General features: G+C 45.6%; 2 protein-coding genes across 3 annotated transcripts in view; one reads left to right on the top strand and one right to left on the bottom strand.

The window, feature by feature from the left end:
• Positions 1-17421, top strand: part of CCDC197 (coiled-coil domain containing 197) — a 91647-nt gene extending 74226 nt beyond the window's left edge. For both annotated transcript variants that reach the window (XM_073578097.1, XM_073578096.1), the window contains exons 2-9: positions 3381-3426; positions 4108-4284; positions 4378-4535; positions 4740-4822; positions 5619-5791; positions 15004-15114; positions 15655-15771; positions 16486-17421. In XM_073578097.1, coding sequence (XP_073434198.1) covers positions 3381-3426; positions 4108-4284; positions 4378-4535; positions 4740-4822; positions 5619-5791; positions 15004-15114; positions 15655-15771; positions 16486-16662 — 1042 coding nt within the window. In that variant the 3' untranslated portion in view covers positions 16663-17421. The remainder of the gene's footprint in view (positions 1-3380; positions 3427-4107; positions 4285-4377; positions 4536-4739; positions 4823-5618; positions 5792-15003; positions 15115-15654; positions 15772-16485) is intronic.
• ASB2 (ankyrin repeat and SOCS box containing 2) overlaps positions 1-17730 on the bottom strand; it is a 92091-nt gene extending 74361 nt beyond the window's left edge. Inside the window, exon 1 of the mRNA XM_073578093.1 lies at positions 17675-17730. The gene's annotated coding sequence lies outside the window, so the exon portion shown is untranslated. The remainder of the gene's footprint in view (positions 1-17674) is intronic.
• Between the last annotated feature and the right edge of the window lie 302 nt (positions 17731-18032).

Below are 18032 nucleotides of genomic sequence, written 5' to 3'. Positions count from 1 at the left end.
TGTGTATAATTATATATGTACAGCTGATATAACCTGAGCATCGCCTGTATATAATTATATATGTACGGCTGGTATAACTTGGGCATCTCCTGTGTATAATTATATATGTACGGCTGGTATAACCTGGGAATCTCCTGTATATAATTATATATGTACAGCCGGTATAACCTGGGCATCTCCTGTATATAATTATATATGTACAGCCGGTATAACCTGGGCATCTCCTGTGTATAAATTGTATATGTACAGCCGGTATAACCTGGGCATCTCCTGTGTATAATTGTATAATTATACATGTACAGCTGGTATAACCTGGGCATCTCCTGTGTATAATTATATATGTACAGCCGGTATAACCTGGGCATCTCCTGTGTATAATTATATATGTACAGCTGGTATAACCTGGGCATCTCCTGTGTATAATTGTATATGTACAGCCGGTATAACCTGGGCATCTCCTGTGTATAATTATATATGTACAGCCTGTATAACCTGGGCATCTCCTGTGTATAATTATACATGTACAGCTGGTATAACCTGGGCATCTCCCGTGTATAATTATATACGTACAGCTGGTATAACCTGGATATTTTCTGTATATAATTATAAATGTACTGCTGGCATAACCTGGACATCTCCTGTATATAATTATATATGTACAGCTGGTATAACCTGGGTATCTCCTGTATAGAATTATATATGTATAGTCAGTATAACCTGGGCATCTCCTATATATAATTATATATGTACAGCTGGTATAACCTGGGCATCTCCTGCATCTAATATATAAAGCTCAAAGTGTGTATGTGTGTGTGTGTGTCCAGGATAGGCATCCGCACCGTCGCAGCTACAGCCACAAAATTTGGCACAGTCACACGTCTGGACCCCGAGAGCGTCCTAAGCTATGTTGTGGTGGCAAAATTTTAACCCTGCGCGTTCCAATTCACCAAACAATTTTGCCCCTGTCTACATACTCGGGAAAAAGTGTGTGCGTGTCAAGCCCCGCCCCTCATTATGATGTCATAATGCCCCTATCTACATAATGGGGAAACAATGTGTGCGTATCAAGCCCCGGCCCTCATTATGATGTCACAGTGGTTGCCATGGCGACGCTGATGTCATCATAGGTTGCAAGCCCCGCCGCTCATTATGATGTCATAATGGTTGACTATGGGATGGAGGATGTGTGATGGGTATATGGGCACTGGACTATGAGATGAAGGATGTGTGATGGGTATATGGGCACTCGACTATGGGATGGAGGATATGTATGATGGGTATATGGGCACGGGCCTATGGGATGGAGGATATGTATGATGGGTATATGGGCACGGGACTATGGGATGGAGGATATGTATGATGGGTATATGGGCATGGGACTATGAGATGAAGGATGTGTGATGGGTATATGGGCACTCGACTATGGGATGGAGGATATGTATGATGGGTATATGGGCACGGGCCTATGGGATGGAGGATGTGTGATGGGTATATGGGCATGGGACTATGGGATGGAGGATATGTATGATGGGTATATGGGCACGGGCCTATGGGATGGAGGATGTGTGATGGGTATATGGGCATGGGACTATGGGATGGTGGATATGTATGATGGGTATATGGGCACGGGACTATGGGATGGAGGATATGTATGATGGGTATATGGGCATGGGACTATGAGATGAAGGATGTGTGATGGGTATATGGGCACTCGACTATGGGATGGAGGATATGTATGATGGGTATATGGGCACGGGCCTATGGGATGGAGGATGTGTGATGGGTATATGGGCATGGGACTATGGGATGGTGGATATGTATGATGGGTATATGGGCACGGGCCTATGGGACCGTGGATATGTATGATGGGTATATGGGCACGGGACTATGGGATGGAGGATAATTATAATTTGTTATAACTAACCACAGTTAGTTACTATGCCCGGGCAGCGCCGGGCTCTTCAGCTATAATTATATATATACAGCTGAGCTGGTATAACCTGGTTATCTCTTACGCTGTGGAATTAATGGCGCTATGTAAATGAGTAATATATATAATTATATATGTACAGCTGGTATAACCTGAGTATCTCCTGTGTATAATTATATATGTACAGCTGGTATAACCTGGGCATCACCTGGGTATAATTATATATGTACAGCTGGTATAACCTGGGCATCTCCTGTGTATAATTATATATGTACAGCTGGTATAACCTGGGCATCACCTGGGTATAATTATATATGTACAGATGGAATAACACGGGCATCTCCTGTATATAATTATATATGTAGAGCTGGTATAACCTGGGCATCACCTGTGTATAATTATATATGTACAGATGGAATAACACAGGCATCACCTGTATATAATTATATATGTACAGCTGGTATAACCTGGGCATCCTCTGTATATAATTATATATGTACAGCTGGTATAACCTGGACATCTCCTGTATATAATTATATATGTACAGCTGGTATAACCTGGGCATCTCCTGTATATAATTATATATGAACAGCTGATATAACCTGGGCATCTCCTGTATATAATAAATATATGTACAGCTGGTATAACCTGGCCATCCTCTGTATATAATTATATATGTACAGCTGGTATAACCTGGGCATCTCCTGTATATAATTATATATGTACAGCTGGTATAACCTGGGCATCCCCTGTATATAATTATATATATACAGCTGGTATAACCTGGAAATCTCCTGTATATAATTATATATGTACAGCTGGCATAACCTGGACATCTCCTGTATATAATTATATATGTACAGCTGGTATAACCTGGGCATCTCCTGTATATAATTATATATGTTCAGCTGGTATAACCTGGGCATCCCCTGTATATATATATATACAGCTGGTATAACCTGGACATCTCCTGTATATAATTATATATGAACAGCTGGTATAACCTGGACATCTCCTGTATATAATTATATATGTATAGCTGGTATAACCTGGGCATCTCCTGTATATAATTATATATATACAGCTGGTATAACCTGGACATCTCCTGTATATAATTATATATGAACATCTGGCATAACCTGGGCATCTCCTGTATATAATTATATATACAGTATACAGCTGGCATAACCTGGGCATCTCCTGAATATAATTATATATATACTGCTGGTATAACCTGGGCATCACCTGTGTATAATTATATATGTACAGATGGAATAATACGGGCATCTTCACTCTGCCACATTAACACCACGTTGCTTCCATGGTCTGCACACTGTTGGCGTTTTGCCCTGTCAGTATAAAAAGATACTTCAACTTTCCTAGTGCGAGATTCCTGTGGGGTCCGGACTGTAAATCTAGTTTAAGATAAAGCTGTAACTTTATTTTTCAGGGATGACGAGGACGAGGACGTCACTCAGATCCCAGTTATAAAAGAGGTGAGTTACTGGTTTAGTTGCTGTAATTTTCACCTATTTTTTACAATAAGGGCTTTGTATAATTAGGAAATCTTTTTTTTTTCATATTGGACATTCTGATTATTGGGTTCTGATGCAAGAAGCCCCCTCCTCAAGGTTACTATGGAGCGTCTATGTAAATCTTCCATTGATTTCAATAAGAGTCCTCGGCTCCTCTATTCCCAAAATTTCTGCTGGACAAACTATTTGCTTACCTATTGGGGTGGTCTGCACTAAGCAGAGATCGTCCCTAGGTATAGAAAATATTGAAAAGGGTTATAAACTACTGGACACCTCCTGCTTAAATCACTTCAGGTCCCTATAGAAAATAAAAAGAATCTATCCCCAAATCACTGGAAGGTCGCTGCTATGGGAGGTGGATACAGATTGTTTTTAGACCCTAACTAGAAGTTTTCCAGTAATGGAATTGTAAGCGATGAATTGGTCCACAATGGTGATCATAAAAAAAAAAAAAACACAGGTGAACACAAAGTAGATGACAAAAAGGCGAAAATTAAAAGAAGAAATCAATAGCAGGCGAATAACACCAAAAAAAAAAGGAAATGTTTTAATGAAATCAGACCAGGTGTCTGTTAGAAAGTTGAGGAACTTTTCTCTCTGAAATCCTCCATTACATTGTGCTCCTCTTCGGTTTCTCTCTAGGCCGCTGGTAAGATACTGGACACCAGTAAAAACACGTTACAAAAGACGTTGGTTTTGAAGAAGGAGGTGGAGTACGATCGTGTGAGCCAAGAACTGGTCCAGAAGCGGGAGGAGTACGCTGAACGACTGCGCTTGCTGGAGGAGCGGAAGGAGGAGTTTGCACTGAGACAGAAGGAGGTGACGAGGATGGTGCAGGGTCCTGGACCGATTATGGGAGAGACCTACATGTATTTTATAGCACTATTGTTACTTTCTTTCTGTTGCCCGCAGTACTTGGAGAAAGCTGTGAAGTTTGAGAGGTTCCTGAAGGATAGTGAAGCCAAGAGGCGGAGGGCGATAGCAAAGTACCAGACGGAGTCGCGGCAAAACGAGCAGCGGCGGAATGAGATCACAGAGCTGGAGATGCAGCTGGAGAACAAGAGGAAGAGGTAGAGGCTACGGGAAAGTCTTCTTCTCCACCTTGGAGCTTGGTCTTGTGCCACCTGCGCCTAAACTAATGCAAAGTCCATGTGTCTGGTCTGCTTCTTCATGGCAACATCACTGCATGCGAGTTGTAGTACTGCACCTTCTCCATGGTGGAGAGAAGTCATTTCAGAAGAAGCAAAGTCGTAACAATCTTATTCTATTCACAGACAAAAGACGCTTCATGAAAAGATGAAGACTTACAAAATCTATGAAGACTTCTTGTTGAAAATGGTGGAGAGGGTCCCAGATAGTAAGTCACTAGGGTCTTTTCTACTGGGAATATACCAGAAAGCGCATGTCAGACTGGTATGATGCACGTCCTGATATTTCGTAACCATTGGGTATTATGATGTATCCAACCACTGAGTGACCTAAAGAAGTGCATAGCCCAATGATTGAAATGCACCATCCAGAGTGGTTTACCCAATACACCCTGATCTTATGAGTACTAGACAGTGAATGGTCTACCCAAGGACCCTAATAGTACCAGATGGTGGGTGGTCCACCCAGTGCACATTGACCCTATGAGTACCAGATAGTGAGCGGTCTACCCAAGGACCCTAATAGTACCAGACGGTGGGTGGTCCACCCAGTGCACATTGACCCTATGAGTACCAGATAGTGAGCGGTCTACCCAAGGACCCTAATAGTACCAGACGGTGGGTGGTCCACCCAAGGCACATCGACCCTATGAGTACCAGACAGTGAGCGGTCTACCCAAGTACCCTAATAGTACCACGTGGTGGGTGGTCCATCCAGTGCACAGTAACCCTATAGGTACCAGACAGTGAGAAATTGACCCCATTTGTACTAACTCATTGTATAAAAGTCCCTTGCACAACAACCATATTATGGCCTTGCCAGTTTCTCTTAACCCATGAATACGATCCCACCTATAAAATACCAACTATTGAGGGGTCTACCCTATAAATACCAATCAAGATATATACACATGTGCAGATACCAGTCCAGTTTATACTGTATGTACTAACCACAGAGTGCCAATGTATAACCACTGTACCAACATGTTCTCTTACTATCGCTAGATTATCTAGAATATGGTATAGATTCCCCAGTGAAAGCCATTATCCGACGTCACGAGACCCTCTCTCTGACCAATGAGAATTTGGTGAATAATCTGACGATTCTCGCAGATGAACAGGAAAGTTCACAACTCAGACTGGAAGCTCTGAAAAGACAGCACGACACTACAAAGCTGGTAAATAAATCTTTGCTCCCCAGAGCCTCGTCTATACGTAAATGTAGATACACTAAATCCTTTCTTCCTATGACTAAGGCTGTGTTCACATGTTCAGGTTTTTTCGCAGCAGTTTTTACCGCGCGATTTTGCCGCAAAAACGCAAAAAAACAGCATCCCATGCAATCCTATGGGATTTCGTAATGCTGTGCTAATGCTGCGGATTTTCCCGTGGGGGAATCGCATAGCGGAAAAATTCGCAGCATGCTCATTAATTTGCGGAATCGCGGCAATTCCGCCCACATAGGAATGCATTGTTCTGCTTACTTTCCTCACTATTCTGCTGGTGTAGTCACTGTGTACATACATTACTGATCCTGAGTTACATCCTGTATTATACTCCAGAGCTGCACTCACTATTCTGCTGGTGTAGTCACTGTGTACATACATTACTGATCCTGAGTTACCTCCTGTATTATACTCCAGAGCTGCACTCACTATTCTGCTGGTGCAGTCACTGTGTGCATACAATACATTACTGATCCTGAATTATCTCCTGTATTAATTTTCTGAAATACGGAATTGAGACTGAACCCTAAAATGAAACAGATGTGGACACTGTGGATGGCGTCTGGCCAATGATCCGGTGGTGTCTGTTTTTTCAGGTGTGCACCTCTGAAAAATGGAGACCACTGAACAGAGGCCAGATGGAGTCCTGAGTAACCCTGCTGCCTCAGGAGAGGAGGAGAGCCCGCTTAATTTACAGAGTGCCTGGCTCCAGATTCATGACCTAGGCACAATGTACTTGGCACTACAATGGCATATTCTGCTGGTACAGTCACTGTGTACATACATTACTGATCATGTACTGATCCTGAGTTACATCCTGTATTATACTACAGAGCTGCACTCACTATTCTGCTGGTGCAGTCACTGTGTACATACTGTACATTACATTACTGATCATGTACTGATCCTGAGTTACATCCTGTATTATACTACAGAGCTGCACTCACTATTCTGCTGGTGCAGTCAATGTGTACATACATTACAATATTGATCCTAAGTTATTATACTCCAGAGCTGCACTCACTATTCTGCTGGTGATCATGAACTGATCCTGAGTTACATCCTGTAGATATTTTATTATAAAAATGAAAAACATAATAGGGGTTCTCCTGCCTGCACCACTGAGGTAATATGCATTTATTACACGGTTTACTTATGGCACTTTAGCCTCTTAAGGGGGTTTTACATATAGCGATATCGATTTTGTGACGCAGCAGCGATCTGCACTTTTTACGCCTTGATATTCTAAAGTTCACACAATGAATACTGTTATGGTATCTTTATTTAAATCACAGTATTTTTGATATACATGTGTGGAAACAAACCTCTGCTTCTTGCACAGTACCTTGTTTTTTGGGCATATTTTACCTGTATATGTAAATATTAATTCATATCAATTGGGATGTTTATTTTCTTCAGTCATTTATGCCATTTACCGTCATGGTGCCGCGGTACTTTTTCTTGTTGTAGTTTCCTCACGTTTTATGTACAAATTGATTTTCATATTTAATGAAAAAAAAATTAAATAATACCATAATAAAAATTTGAGATTTTTTTAAGTCTTGGCTTCCATTTGCCCTTTTTCGAATGATATTCCTCCATAACATTTGGAAGAAGAAACTCTAGACCCGAGTCCAGAGAGGCTCCGGCAAGAAGCACACACTGCCCAGACAATTCAGTAAAGGGAGCAGGTAAGTTTTGATCAGGTTTACCCTTTCCCTTAAGGTACTGTCACACTTAGCGATGTACCAGCGATCCCGACCAGCGATATGCCGCGGTCAGGATCGCTGGTACATCGCTAAGTGGTCGCTAGTGAGCTGCCACACAGGCAGATCTCACTAGCGACATCGCTGGGGACGGGGGTCGCTACTTACCTGTCAGACGAGGCGATCCTGCGTCCTCCCGCCCGGCTCCACGCATCGCTCGTCGTCACAGCAGGAAGCGCCACAGGAAGCTGACGACGAGAAACAGTCCTGGACGTTCTCGCGCGATCAGCGATAACCAGCGGGGGAGCGGGTCATAGGTAAGTATCAGACATAACAATATCGCTATAACGTCACAAGTTATAGCGATATTGCTAGCGATATCGCTTAGTGTGACATGCCCTTTAGGGTCAAAGACCAACCCTTCCATTGGTTCACCTTCTGCGTGGCAATTTCTAGCCTGCTGTCCCAATTTTGTTTGGGGTAATCCCCCTGGCCAAATTCGATGCCAAGGACTTTTGCAGAGATTTTGGCTCCTGGAAGGGTGTCCGGGAGATTCTCCTCCCAGCCAGAGACTCTCACACTTATCCCGGTTGATCTTGGACCCGGATGCCTCCGAGTAGCGATCTACCACTGACATCAGACACCCTGCCTCCTCGTGAGAGGAAACAAAAACAGTGACATCATCGGCATATGCTCCCACCATCAGAGTGGCTTCCGGTGCTGCCTGGTCCATCCTCCTAAGAAGTGGGTCAATCGCAAACACGTACAGCAGTGGGCCCAAAGGACAACCCTGGCGAACACCAGATCCAACCTCAAAAGAGCTGCCAATCCAACCATTCACAGGCAGGAAACTCTGCCCCAACGTACAAGGTCTTAAGTCAATCAACAAACCCCCCCGGCAGGCCATATCTCAGAAGGATAAACCAGAGGTATTCGTGATTAACCCGATCAAACGCTTTTGCCTGGTCCAGTGACAGCATGTACCCCTTCCAGTGACCAGCTCTACCCTGCGCCACTGCCTCTGACACTGAGCACAGCACTGAATATATTGTGGCCTGGAACAGATCAATGCTTGGCCTCCGAAAGGAGTCAGGATGCAAATTTCACCAGCCGAATAAACAGCACCTTTTCCAGAACCTTCCTGTCTGCATTGAGAAGCGCTATGGGATGCCATTTCTCAATGCAAGTTGGGTCCTTACCCTTTGACAAGATGGTCAGGGCAGACCTCCTCATTGACTTTGGTAGAGTGCCCAAGGAAAGACACTCATTGAATACCTCAGTCAAGTGGGGAACAAAAGCGTCCTTAAAGATCTTATAGAATTCAGATATTAAGCCATCTGGACCGGGTGATTTTTTTGGGGGCAAGCCCTTTAATCGCCAGCTTAACTTCCTCTTCCCTGATCAGCTCTGTCAAAACGTCGAGAGGGGTCTACCCCTGGTTTAGGGACGGCTTCAGCCAAGAAAGTCGACATCTCATTCCAATCAAGATTCCTCTTCCCCAAGAGGTGCGAGTAGAAGGATCTGACAACCTCCAGGATGCCGGATCGCCTCAGGGATCCCGTAGTGTTGACCAGTCCTGTAACCACTTTACTATTCACTGACATCTTCCAGTTTCTGCAAGGGTCGGGTGAGAGGTACTTCCCGTAATCCCTCTCAAAAACCAAAGATGCGTGTTTATCGTACTGACACCTCATAAGCAAAGATTTCACTCTGGAGATCTCCTCGCGGCTACCTCCAGTTGAGACAAGATGCTCGAGTTTCCTCCTCAGACCCTGATACAGACGGTACCTGCTCAGACTCCTGAGGCTTGAGAGCTGGCGGAAGAATCTCGCCACCCTTTTCTTGAACAACTCCAACCACTGTGCCTTACTACTACAAATATCCAGTAAGGGTACCTGGCTCTGAAGAAAATCCTCAAAGGACTGTCTTATCTCCGCTTCTTCCAAGAGAGACAAATTGAGCCTCCAAAAGCCTCTTCCCATCCGGAGGGTCTCTGTAACATTCAGAGAAAACAAAATTAAACAGTGGTCGGAGAACTCCAGCTCAACAACACTGCCCAAGGGACAGCTTCCTCCTTTAAATAAAACCCATCTATTCTGGACATACAGTTACCTCTATGATAGGTGAACCCCTCGTGGCCTGGGGTGTGTCGAATGTGGACATCCACCAGGCGAGCCTCACTAGCTATACTATTAAGGGCGACACAATCATAAGTCAGCTTGTCTCTGGAACCTCCTCTATCTCGGGACCTCGTGACAGTATTGAAGTCCCCTCCAAAGACAACCTGCCAACTTGTAAAAAGGTAGGGCTTGATCCTCATAAAGAGACACTTCTCATCCCATTTAGATTGGGGACTATAGATGTTAATGAGCCAGAGCTCTTGGCCCTTTATGACAGCTGGGCAGGCGTCTTTTTAATGCTTTTCCTCCTTGATCCCTCAGCTCCCTCACCCCTGCTAGTCCCTTCCCCAGCAGAATCAGCCTCACGGATTTCTCCTACCGGGGTCACAACTGCATTAGCGAAGGAGGACAACAGCTGAATGGATAACTTAAGTCACCACACAGATGGCACCTAATCTCTACACAAGATGCAGCAAGATGGCCGATATCCCCACACAATGCACATTTCTGCACAGTGCAGTTTGCTCTGAAATGTGTGGGGTTGCCACACCTGTGACAGAGCTTTGGTTGCCCCTGGTAGAAGACCTGGATACGATTCCTACCCAGGAATGTGGGCAACCGTACCACATGAACGCTTAAGTTTTACCATAAACCTCCAGGCCCCTGACCAGTTACCAAACTTGTCACGGTTTTTCTTTGGCATCTCTACCACCTCTCCATATCGGCCAAGCCATGTCATGATGTCATAACTAGAAAGCGACTCATTACAAGTCATCACGGTCACTTTCTTGACTTGGTTTTGGTGAGACACCGCCTGAATGGCAAAGTCTCACCAGAAAGGCTCATTTTTTACCAACTCATAATTCGACCAGAAGAGCTCGAGCCCCTCTGGCCGAACAAAGCTGACAAACTCAGGTGTGTAATAGGGATCTATCAAGGCATAGATTTCAATTGCCTTGAAGCCCATCTTCAGCAGGCGCTCCACAACCTTAGACCTTGGAGGACACACATCACTGCCCCTCCATCAAAGGAGGCAGACCACATTCCTACACACACTACCCTGCCCGGCTGTTGGGAGGAACCACACTGCATCCCCCCTTTTTGCTCTCTGAAGGCCCCGAGGCCATGCCTCTCTATCCAGAAGAATAGATCAGCCTCTTGACCCTCTACCATTAGTGATCTCTCCCCCTTCTTTAGAGCCTCCAGGAGACGCCGCTGCAAAATGCCATCCCTAGAGCCCGGAGACGAGGAGAATGCCCTACTTCCCACAGAGGTGACAGTGGCATAACTACTGACAGGTTCTGCCACCACTGGGTGGCAACCGGACCAGTGACCACATCAACACCAACAGTATCACTATTACCCACCTCCATAACACCCTCACCCTCCACCAAACCAACAACCACACCACTAGACAAAAAATTTTCCTCATCCATACCTCCCACCACATTAACTCCTGCTGAACCAGTGACAACAGGGGGTGACATTTTGACCTCTGCATCATCAGGCACGAGGGGCTCAGTCTCCTCCACAGAACTGGAGGTGACTTCACCCCTGGCCTTACGTGTGCCCTCCGCATCATCAGTTGATATTTTCCGCTGCTGTACTGTTGACACCAGGCGCCACTGATCTTTCGGCGCTGCTGATCCTTTATATCAGGATCTTGCTGACCAGTGGCACCAACACAGAATAGGATTTTTGGAGGACCGGAACACCCAGCCCCAGCAACCCCCTCACACTGCCGCCGCTTCTCAACTAAGTGATCAGCGGCAACAGTATTCAGAGGCTACCGGAGCTGCCTCCGACACTGGGCCATTCCCTCCTCCCACTGAGGAGCACACTACAGCATTGTGGCCTGACCGTACGCCCGCCGCCGGGCCACCCTCACTGTCCAGCCTCTCGGCTGATGCACCTGCTGCTACGTCTCCGCTAGTACAAGCAGAGATGGAGGTTAGCTCCTCACTATGTTGCTTTCTAATCTCCCCGCGCCTTTGCACCGGATCCACAACAGAAGACGGGCTGGGCTGGACAATGGAGCTTATACAGCAAGCTGACCCTGCAGATGACTCAGGGGGTACAGGGAGGGGGGCATATACATAGCTTAATGCTTCCTGCAGCTTGGGCTTGGTCTTTTCTGCCTTTTTTCTTCTGTCCCCCAGGTGCCTCCTCTGGTAAATTGTCACCAAGATGGAAATACTGAAGGCACACTGGGGACTCCAGGAGCTTAATCTCCATCATTAGCGCCCCTCCCTGGCTGCTGTTATCACTGTCCTCCCCGGCCGCTATTATCACTGTACTCCTCAGAGCCAGCAGAACTGCAACCAAGATGTCAATATCGCCTGTTCTGCTGGGAGCTTGCTGCACGTGGCCTGCTGGTGATTTTGCAGGCCGCCAGGTGGGGCTTTCTGCTGGTCTTCCTCCTCATCCTCTTGGCTCTCAGGCTGCAGCCCCATCTGCCTTCGCTCTCTGTTATTAGCCATTTCTCTAAATCTGTTCTCATTCATTAGGTTTTCCTTGAAATGACCACTCTTCTCTCTGATTCTTTCCTCACTTCAAGCTCAGTAAGTTCATGTTTCAGTCTTCTTACCTCCGCCTGCAGTTGGGTCTTCCTCGGTTTAGAGGAACCTGCATCTTTGGCGCTTGTGCAGCGCAGCTCCTCCCGGAGCCTCCTGATGGTTTTGCTTCCTTCTTCATACTCAATGGAGGTGGCTCATGAGCCAGGAGGCATAGTTGGACACAGACTCCTGGGATCTCTGCAGCGCCCAACCCTCCTCAGTGAGGTCGGCCTCACTTCAACTTTCCTCCGGAAGGACCACCATCATGCGCGCTAGCAGGCTTCTCCTCCATGTAGTAAGCCTTGCGGCTTCTCTGGTTCTCTGCCACATTGCTGCAACTCCGGGTGGAGCGTCTCACCCCCGAGTCCTGACTGTGCAGGCTGGTTGCTGGTTTCTTCTGCCCCCCGCTGGCTTGGACTGGGAAACAGAAGCCTGGGACTGGGCTCCTTCAGTCATCCCAGGAAGCTCACTCCATCCCTGGGTAGGAGAGCAGGTCCCTGGGTGGGGAGGTGGTGGCTCTCTGGAGCACACAGCAGAATCAGTGGCGACCGCACCCACAATTACCAGAATGAGCAACAGCTGAACAGAGCTGCACTCATTATTCTGTTGGTGCAGTCACTGTGTATATACATTACTGATCCTGAGTTACATCCTGTATTATACTCCAGAGCTGTGCTCTCTATTCTGCTGGTGCAGTCACTGTGTACATACATTACATTACTGATCCTGAGTTACATCCTGTATTATACTCCAGAGCTGCACTCTCTATTCTGCTGGTGCAGTCACTGTGTACATACATTACTGATCCTGAGTTACATCCTGCATTGTTATAGTCCAGAGCTGCACTCACTATTCTGCTGGTGCAGTCACTGTGCAGTCATTGTAGCCTAGTGCAGGGCTACAATTTTTTGTTTTTGGTGTCCTTCGACAGCTCTTTGGTCTTCACCATAGTGGAGTTTGGAGTGTGACTGTTTGAGGTTGTGGACAGGTGTCTTTATACTGATAAGTTCAAACAGGTGCCATTACTACAGGTAATGAGTGGAGGACAGAGGAGCCTCTCAAAGAAGAAGTTACAGGTCTGTGAGAGCCAGAAATCTTGCATGTTTTTAGGTGACCAAATACTTATTTTCCACCATAATTTGCAAAATAAATCTTGCCAAATCAGACAAGGTGATTTTCTGGATTTGTTTTCTCATTTTGACTCTCGTAGATGTGGTCTACCTATGATGTCAATTACAGGCGGCCTCTCATATTTTTAAGAGGGAGAACTTGCACAATTGGTGGATGACTAAATACTTTTTACCCCTGTATTGTACTCCAAAGCTCTGGTGCAGTCAGTGTACATACATTACATTACTGATCCTGTACTGATCCTGAGTTACATCCTGTATTATACCCCAGAGCTGCACTCACTATTCTGCTGGTTTAGTGATTGTGTACATACATTACATTACTGATCCTGTACTGATAGTGATTAAGGATGGTTTCACATTTGCGTATGGAGGAGCTGTGGAGGGATGCAGACTTCCTGTGTGAAGCTCTGCCCACTGCCGCACCTCCTCTGGTCAGCTCCGCCTATGTTCGCATACTTCTGCATGTGGCCTGCGTATCCTATCTTTAACATTGGGTACGCGGGTCGTGCGGATGTATGCGGATGCCTCCGCATGTGTCGTTTTGACGATGCGGTGACCCGCATTGAAGCAACATGTTGGAATTTGATGTGGTCGCCGCATTGTCACAACGATGCATGCAGAGGCATCCGCCTAACCTGCGTACCCAATGTTAAAGATAGGGTAAGCAGGCCGCATGCAGAAGTATGCGGATGTAGGCGGAGCTGACCGGAGAAGGTGTGGCAGTGGGCGGAGCCTCACGGAGGAAGTTCACAGCCCTCCGCAGCTCCTCCATACGCAAATGTGAAACTCTCCTTACATCCTGTATTGTCCTCCAGAGCTGCACTCACTGTTCTGGTGGTGCAGTCACACTGTGTAAATTGCATGCTTCCTAGAGAAGCTCCTGCTGATAAGATGTTGTTGGTTTTCGGGTTGCACTCCTGAATGTGATCTCCTCAAAGCTGCGCTCCTCTGTGGTGGAGTTCTGCCAGGAGTGAGTAATCTCGGCTTTTGTACATGCAGGGACATAATAAAAGGATTACTTTCCGCTTGCTCAGATTCCGCTGCTTGCTGAACAATGGATTTTTGTAAATTAGAATAACTGAATTATGAGACAGTTACAAGAGAACAATGGCAGACTGTACAAGTGGCGGATAATCTGCAGCACTGAACTGATGTGATGGGGAAGAGGGAAAGGCCGCACAGTGACTGTCCTGCAGTCCCAACTTTTTAGGGTTTGACTTTTGGGGTTGAAAGGAGGCGGCTTTAGGTGTAAATTGGGGTGTCGGTAACTGGCGGAGCTTCTGTGCTGTGGGAGTAACATAAAATGTCCCAAATGTTGTATCCAAATTAATCTCTCTAGATACTGGTTAGGTACACCCAGCAGGATGGCGTATCTAATGTGACAACGGCACTGATTAGAACCCATTCTGCATTACATCTCTCTTAGATTCACTGTATCTAAGCGTATATTAGATACACTTTCTAGCAGGATGTACCCAGCATTGCAGCCTTTTCTTATTTTTCCAGGGGCTGGATGTTTTGCACGGGATTAGGATGGAGAGTTGCACTTTATTTATGCCCCATTCACTATATTGAAGGCTGGATCCCCCCCCTTTGGACTACAATTCCCATCATGTACAGTGTCACACCTCATGTCTCTGTGTCCCTTAGACAATGACCAGTGAGCTGTCGCAACTGCAGCTGCAATACGACCAAATACAGGAAAGGAACAAACAGCTGGAAATGACCTTTAACCTGGAGAAGAATCAGTTCCGGAACCAGGTGAGAGCATCCCGAGCGTCATGGAGAATGGGGGTTGTAGTTGTGACATGTCATTTAGAAAGAAAGAGAAGAGGAATGTATTTCTGTTATACCAAGCAGACAAATTGAATTGAACAAGCATTGCTGCAGTATAAAGCATGGTGGATCAGTCTGATTCTGCGAGACAGGAAATAGCCTCTCTGTCCATTGGAGTCAGGTGTAGTCTTAAATCTAAGAGGAAGTCACTGAACATAGTTGTGCTGGATTGGAACGGAGACGCAGTGTAAAGCATGGTGGATTAGTCTGATTCTGTATGACAGGAAATAGTAATAACTGAGTTTTTCTTTGGAGTCAGGAGTAGAAATAAATTACTAATTATAGTTGTGCTCTAATGGAGCAGGAGTGTAATGAAAAGCATGGGGGGGGGGGGAGATTATTTTTGCCACTGAAGATTAATTTTGTAATTATTTTGCTTCCCGCCTCCTGTGCTGATACATGTAGTGTATACAGCAGGCCCTGTATGCGGCGGCCTCAGGCTCACGCTGATCTCTGTCTCCGCAGAGCGTGGAGGTCGGCAGCTTACTGCTGGCGGTGATAAACCTGGCCGATCACTGTCACATGAAGCATTATGGCCCGCTGGCTGAGGTGGAGCTCAGCCAGAAACTGGATATGATCAAGGTGAATGTGGGTCAACTGTCCAGGACTCAGGTGGCTGCATTTGTCGCCAATTTTTGTAATGATAGATCTGATGTTCTCACCCTGAAGATCAATTGGAAGGGTTAATAAGGAGGGGATGTCAGTGTGAACGAACCCCCATATATCTGTCACTTGGTCCTCCGTGCACTCGGGGTGTGCGGGCGCTCTTTATGCCACTCACGTGGCCATGACGGACCCATTTTTTGGAGGCTTCAGTGTCGCTTCATTAGCCCAACCCTTACTCAACCACCCAATCTAAGGCCGTGTTCACACATTGTGGTACTCTTGCTGCCCTGACAGCCTTGTGCACTGCTATCATCTTCTCAATGTTTCACGGCACAATCACTTCATTTTGCTAGGAAACAGAAGAGCAGCGCGGCCATCATCATCGGTCTTGTAAGTAGCTCATTACCTGCGGGAAAACAATGAGAAGACTGCAGCGACACAGGGCTGGTGTGGGTAAAGGCAGCAGAATAACTGCAGCATGTGAACTCTGCCGAGATCAACTATTCCGTCACTCAGCCAATCCACCATCCAATCATTAAAAACGACAACAACAATCAACCATCACCTCAATCATACAAATCGTCAACTGTTCACTCACCAAACCTATAAGTCAATACATTACCCGACCAATCACTCATTCACTGCGACAATCCATCCAGAGGTTACTAATAGTTTCCGGTCTCTTCTCAGGAATATATTCTGGAGAAGATAGAAATTGAAAAACTGGCGAAATCTCCTTACGAGGATTTGCAGCTTCTGTCAATCACGGAAAACGGCACAAAGCTTAAGAAGACAACAGGGAACAAGAAGCTTCAGCAAAAGGCTCTGAACAAGCAGCGCAACACCAGCGCAAGAACTAAGGAATGACTACAATGATAAGGGGCGGCCAGAATGGGGGTCTGCTCACAGGCGGAAAGACCCCAATACCATCCTACACCTCCAGGGTTAAACCTCCTGTACAGATATGGCTCCCAGGCTGGTGTACAGGGTAGAAGAGAGTGATTGTGTGAGGTTTCTTTAATCTGATGCTTAATGATCCAGAGACTTCCAATAGACTGGCATCCATAGAAATATGGTGCCGTGATCACCGACAGTCTGGAATCACCTGATGGTCCAGAATCCCTGAGGTCCGGTCTATGGAGATTGTGGATCCACCTGTGTGGTGTATGAGATAAAGGACGGTGGTGGCTCCAGGGACAAGGAGTCTCATCGTGCATTTTCTAAGGGTATGTGCACACGTTGCAAATTTTGCTGCGGATTTTTCCGCAGGAAAAAATTACCTGGGGATTTAGTGCAGATTTCCTGCAGTTTATGTGCGGATTTCCCCTGCGTTTTTACACCTGTGGATTCCTATAATGGAAAAGGTGTAAAAACGCTGCGGAATCCGCAAAAAGAATTGACATGGATACAAAACCGCTAAGTTTCGGCGTGGAATTTTTGTGCACAGCAGTTTTTATTTTACATTGAGCATAATGGTACTGTACACTGCAGGAGAATCTGCTGCGGATCCGCAGGGCCAAATCCACTGCGGATCAGCAGCAGAATACGCAACGTGTGCACACACCCTTACAGTTTTGGTTGTAAATATGTTTATTATAAAAAATAAAATAAGAATATTTCAAAAGATTCCTTTAATATGTCACCCAGTAATCTAGAAATCAGAATACTGGAAAACGCCTTTATAGCCTGACACCGAGAAGGTGCACCTACGTGTGTATACCAGACAATATAGTATATGGAACTTCCCAATAATCCAGCACGTCGGTGATACAAGGCATGGCAGGTCATTAGTAATATGACTCAGCAGCTAGATATAGATCAATAAATATAAAAGGGGAAAATTGAGTTAGTCAAAACCCTTTTAGGTCAGATTGCTCACCCCTGATTTGGAGGTTGATGGATGTCACTGATTCCCGGCAGTCCATGGAAAGCTTTATTATCTTTTCTCCAAAGTTCGTGCTGCATAAATGGCAGCTGAAATAAATGAAGCTTTCTAAACTTTTTTTTTTTTTTTTACAAGTGATTGATATTGTGCCCTCTGGTGGTTGCTTCTGGTATTACATATCTAGTAAGTTTCCCTATTTGGATACTAAGCAAAATTTGCCAGAATTTTATCACAATTTGCACTGAAAAAGTGGTGTACATGCCATGCATTAAAGAAGTTATGTTTTTTTAGACATGTTTGTACCTCAATAGATCATTCTAAAAAGTGTCTATGGTGAGAAATGCTACAGATT

This window comes from Dendrobates tinctorius, unplaced genomic scaffold (genome assembly GCF_039654945.1).
Source record: "Dendrobates tinctorius isolate UK_male_01 unplaced genomic scaffold, ASM3965494v1 ptg000058l, whole genome shotgun sequence".
Taxonomy (NCBI): Eukaryota; Metazoa; Chordata; class Amphibia; order Anura; family Dendrobatidae; genus Dendrobates; species Dendrobates tinctorius.
The sequence above is the reverse complement of the archived record's forward strand: the minus strand, read 5'-3'. Positions and strand labels throughout refer to the sequence as shown.